General features: G+C 36.7%; 1 protein-coding gene across 1 annotated transcript; it reads left to right on the plus strand.

The window, feature by feature from the left end:
* The first annotated feature begins 264 nt into the window (after window positions 1–264).
* On the plus strand, window positions 265–2,102 carry LOC108781405 (uncharacterized). The gene is made up of 2 exons (XM_018549357.1): window positions 265–873; window positions 1,098–2,102. The coding sequence occupies exons 1-2, from the start codon at window positions 265–267 to the stop codon at window positions 2,100–2,102; spliced, it is 1,614 nt and encodes a 537-aa protein (XP_018404859.1).
* Window positions 2,103–4,627: the final 2,525 nt, after the last annotated feature.

The following is a 4,627-nucleotide window of genomic DNA, read 5'->3' on the forward strand; positions in this document are numbered from 1 at the left end:
CATCGAAAGTGGCCAGATTCTTGGGTTTTACCTTCAATACGAACGATTTCTCAATTGCAATTCCACAGGATAAAAGACTTAAACTATTGGAAAAAACAATAGCTATATTAAACTAAATCATGTAAGATTCGACTTTTTGCAAGTTTTATCGGTTCTTTAGTTTCAGTTTGCCCTGCTGTACAGTATGGTTTATTACACACTAAGATTTTGGAGAGAGAAAAATTTCTTGCTCTTTTAGCAGCGAATGAGAATTTTGAGGCCCGAATGTCTCTACCTACCTCAATTAGAGAAGATCTCCTTTGGTGGAAGAATGTTTTCACGGATTACGCACAACGTAATAAGATTAGATCGGGTCTCTTTATTCGAGAAATTTTTTCAGATGCATCGCTGACGGGATGGGGAGCAGTTTGTGGGAAATCGCGAACTCATGGATTCTGGTCGCCGGAAGAAAAACAGAAACATATTAATTTCCTCGAGCTCTTGGCAGTTTTTCATGCCTTAAGATGCTTTGCCTCAGATTTAAGAAACGGTAACATTCTCTTAAGGGTAGACAAGTCAACGGCTTTATCGTATATCAATCGCATGGGTTCGATTAAGTTTTCGACTTTGTCAAATCTAGCTAGACAAATATGGATGTGGTGTGCAGATCGCGACCTATTTGTTTACGCTTCTTACATCCCCTCCGCTCAGAATATTGAAGCGGACGCGGAATCTCGCGTAATTTCAGAAGAGTCGGAATGGGCTTTGAATCAAGACTATTTCTCAGAGATCGAAGCATATTTCGGGCCTTTCGATATAGATCTGTTTGCCACATCAATCAATGCCAAGTGTCCTTGTTTTGTCTCGTGGCTTCCTGATCCTTTAGCTTTCGCAGTAGACGCATTCTCGATAGGTTGGAGTGGGCTATATTTTTACGCATTTCCCCCGTTTATTTTGATTTTGAGAGTGCTTCGAAAGATTATTTCTGATAAAGCAGAGGGTGTTATAGTTGTTCCCTGGTGGCCAGCATAACCATGGTTCCCTCTCTTTAACCGCCTTATGATTAATCAACCAATCCGGTTTGAGCCCGATATTAATATGCTATCATCTCCTTTCAGGGAGATTCATCCAGCATGGAACAGGATTTCCCTGGTGGCCGCCAAATTATCCGCCAAGCATTCTTAGCTAGAGGAACTCCAGCTTCAGCGTTAGACGCAACACTTGCATCACTTTCAGAAGCAACAATCAATCAATATACCAGGCCACTCAGATTATGGTGGAACTTTTGCAAGATAAAGGAAATTAATTGTTTCTCACCACCTTTTTCTCTTGTGCTGGAATTTTTATCTTCTTCATCTCTAGGCAGGATCTCATACTCCTCTTTAAATACGTATAGAGCAGCCATCTCTTTGATATCTTCTAATGAGATTGGCTCTCACCCTTTGATAAAGAGATTTTTTAAGGGAGTGTCAACGTTAAAACCTCAGACCCCACGTTACGATTTTATTTGGGACCCATCTCCGGTCATCGCCCACTTAGCTTCGATGTATCCTCATGAAGAGCTTTCGCTAGAATTAGTATCCAGAAAATTAGCGACCCTTCTAGCGCTTACAACAGCGCAAAGACTACAAACTTTGGCGGCAATACGTTTTTCTAATATTGTTTTTGCGGATTCTTTAGTTATTAAGATTCCTGCTAGGCTTAAAACTTCCAAGATTGGAAGACCACAGCCTCTTCTGGTATTCAAGCCATTTTTAGACAAGCCGGAGCTCTGTATCTACTCGTTAACAGGTTCTTATATTGAGCGTACTAAGGAACTACGTCCCGAAGATGCCAACTCTTTATTCATTGCTGTTCGTTCTCCATATAATTCGGTATCCGCGCAGACATTGGGCCGTTGGATTAAAATGGAGCTAAGAGCAGCGGGAGTTAACACCGCAATATTTTCGGCCCATTCTACACGGCATGCTTCAACTTCTTTTGCCGCCGGCAAAGGCGTTAGTGTAGATGAAATCCGTCGAACGGCGGGTTGGAGCAAGTCTTCGGAAGTATTCGCTCAGTTCTACAATCGTCCGATTATTGCAGATCAGACATTTCAGTCAGCAATTCTCAGTTCTCATTGATTTGGAGAAATTCTTTTTGTAAGTAATTAATCTGTAATATTGTCTTTGAGAAGATTAAAGTATTATGATATAACACTTTTTTCTCCTATCTACAAATCTAGGTTTTAAATTTCTACATTTATATCCATCCGGACGAGACGTGGCATAATTAGAGAAACGAACGAACTTACTGTGAAGTTCGATTATAATTATGCTGTCTCGTCCGGATGGATGATCCCACCCACTACCACCCTTATTTAGATTTGTAGGTTTTTTAAAACAATGAAGATGGCGGCCCGCGCAGGCGCGAGGCAGTGCGTAGAAGGCCGGATTTTCATGAGCTTTAAACCCTGTTGAGGATAACGCAGCGGAACGCTACTACATTTATATCCATCCGGACGAGACAGCATAATTATAATCGAACTTCACAGTAAGTTCGTTCAATTCTCTAATTCGCCGGCAGTAAGCTACGAAATGACCAGGGATATAATCGACAACACCTATTAATCTAAAAATGAAAAAAAGAACAATTAATACGATTCTTTTTCTAATTCGCTAAGACTATAAACTGCATACCTATATTTTCTCTCCAATTGTAGAACAATAGGAAAATCACTTTAGAGTACATTGCATTCCAGTAGTCATTTGGATGTGTGGTCTTACGTCAAGTTCGATGAAAATGTGGAAATTAGTCCGATTAATTTCGGTAGTGATTCCATAACAGTTCCTTTCTTGACATTTAATATTTTCAATACATGAACGAAATTGTATAGCTTTCTCCAACGCTCCAAATCCGTCTCTCTCAATCGTTCTGTGATTCACATAAAGTAATGGAATCTTTTTTGGTTCAGTATTGCAAGTGGGATTATTACATTTGTATGTTTTAATTATACTTGGTTCGGACTCAAATAATTCACTCTAAATGGCCCCAATATTATTTTCTGTATTTAGAAAATATGGCTCGAGTGAAGTTTTTGTCTCCGTTGAGTTATTGAGTAAAATTTTTTCAGAATCAGGAATCGTTTGAAAAAAATATCGTTTGTTGGTCCTTTCTTCATAAAAGCATTAACTAATTGTAATGTCTCGTTGGTAGATGATTGAATTGCTGAATAATAAACTGAATCATCTATTGCACTAAAGTGAAGTATTTGAATAATTGAATCAAATCCACATATATTTTCAACAAATATTGTTTTCTTTTCGAATTTTACCGGTTTTAATCTTAAACTATTTGGCAGTAAAAATCCTTTTCTCTGTGGCCTTCTCATTTCATTAATGACTTTTATTTCCGGGTACGGTTTGAAATAACAACTTGATGACACTTGAGGTTTGTCATTATTACGTATTGTCATTAACGTCTTGTTCTTTCTTTTGTTTTCGTTAGTATCTGTCTTGTTTTCTTTAATTAGTCGTTGTTCGTTTGGATTTATAATTTTTGAATATGAATGGTCAAGTAATAGTGTACTTGAAGAAATAGGAATCGCAGAAAATGATGGAGTATCATCAACAAAGAGTAGTTCTTTACTTTCTAAATTTAACATTTTGGAAATAATAACTGTCTGATTTTGTAAACTTTCAGTTTTATCCTCAAGTTGAGAGTCATGTTGTTTATTGAATGATTGTTGGTAGTTGATGAAACCATCATGAATGCAATTAACATCAGCATATTCTCTGTCTGATTTGCTCAATTTTGTATCTGAGTTAGAAATCTGATAGATGTTTTCCTTATGTTCTAAGTTAAAAATTGTTTTATCTTGGTCATTCAGTGTTTCTACATGTTTCTGATCAACTGAAGTATCTTGATCATTTTCAAAAACATCATTTTTAATTAACTAATCCTCTCCATAATTCGCACGATCTCAAATCTGAATCATTGATTATATTATAAATCTTTTGAACCTGAAAGCTTGGAATTGACTTAACGTTAGGATTTGTTACATTTAGCTCATCATGTTTTTCAGTCTTAAAATTAGATTCTGTGTGTGCTACAGGTAGTCTTTGCATATTAAAATGTTTTAAAATTGGAGCGAATAAATTTGCAGCACCAATCAAATCATTTATGTGCACCCTTAAGAAACGATTTACGGTCATCGGTTTAGGGAAATCTTTGAAAATTTTAGTTTTTAAATCGGCAAAATATCCTTCTATATATGCTGTCGATGCATGCCTCTCTTTGTTTGGTATAATAGCGGCAGTCCACAATGGAAACTCTTTAGTTATTCTCTCAATTTGATCAACAAAATCAGGTAAATAAAAGCCGTTTATTTCACTTCCAGTTTTCTTGTTAAGATCTGTAGGTTTGATCATGTTTATTAAAGATTTTATCCATCGATGAGTAATAGTTAAATTCTTATTATCACTGGGTTCAACTATCTGAATATCTTGATACTCCTTTTTGCAAGAAGTTGCTGAAGCTTCTAGTTCTTCGATTATAGAACCTCGTACAGATGTAAATTTTTCAAGAGTTTGCCTTGCTTCTTTAACTGACAGTTGAAACTCTGGTAAAATAATAATAGTGTTTTCGTAAGGTTGGAGTGCTACAGCAC

This window comes from Cyphomyrmex costatus, unplaced genomic scaffold, assembly GCF_001594065.2.
Source record: "Cyphomyrmex costatus isolate MS0001 unplaced genomic scaffold, Ccosl1.0 scaffold811, whole genome shotgun sequence".
In the NCBI taxonomy this organism is placed as follows: Eukaryota; Metazoa; Arthropoda; class Insecta; order Hymenoptera; family Formicidae; genus Cyphomyrmex; species Cyphomyrmex costatus.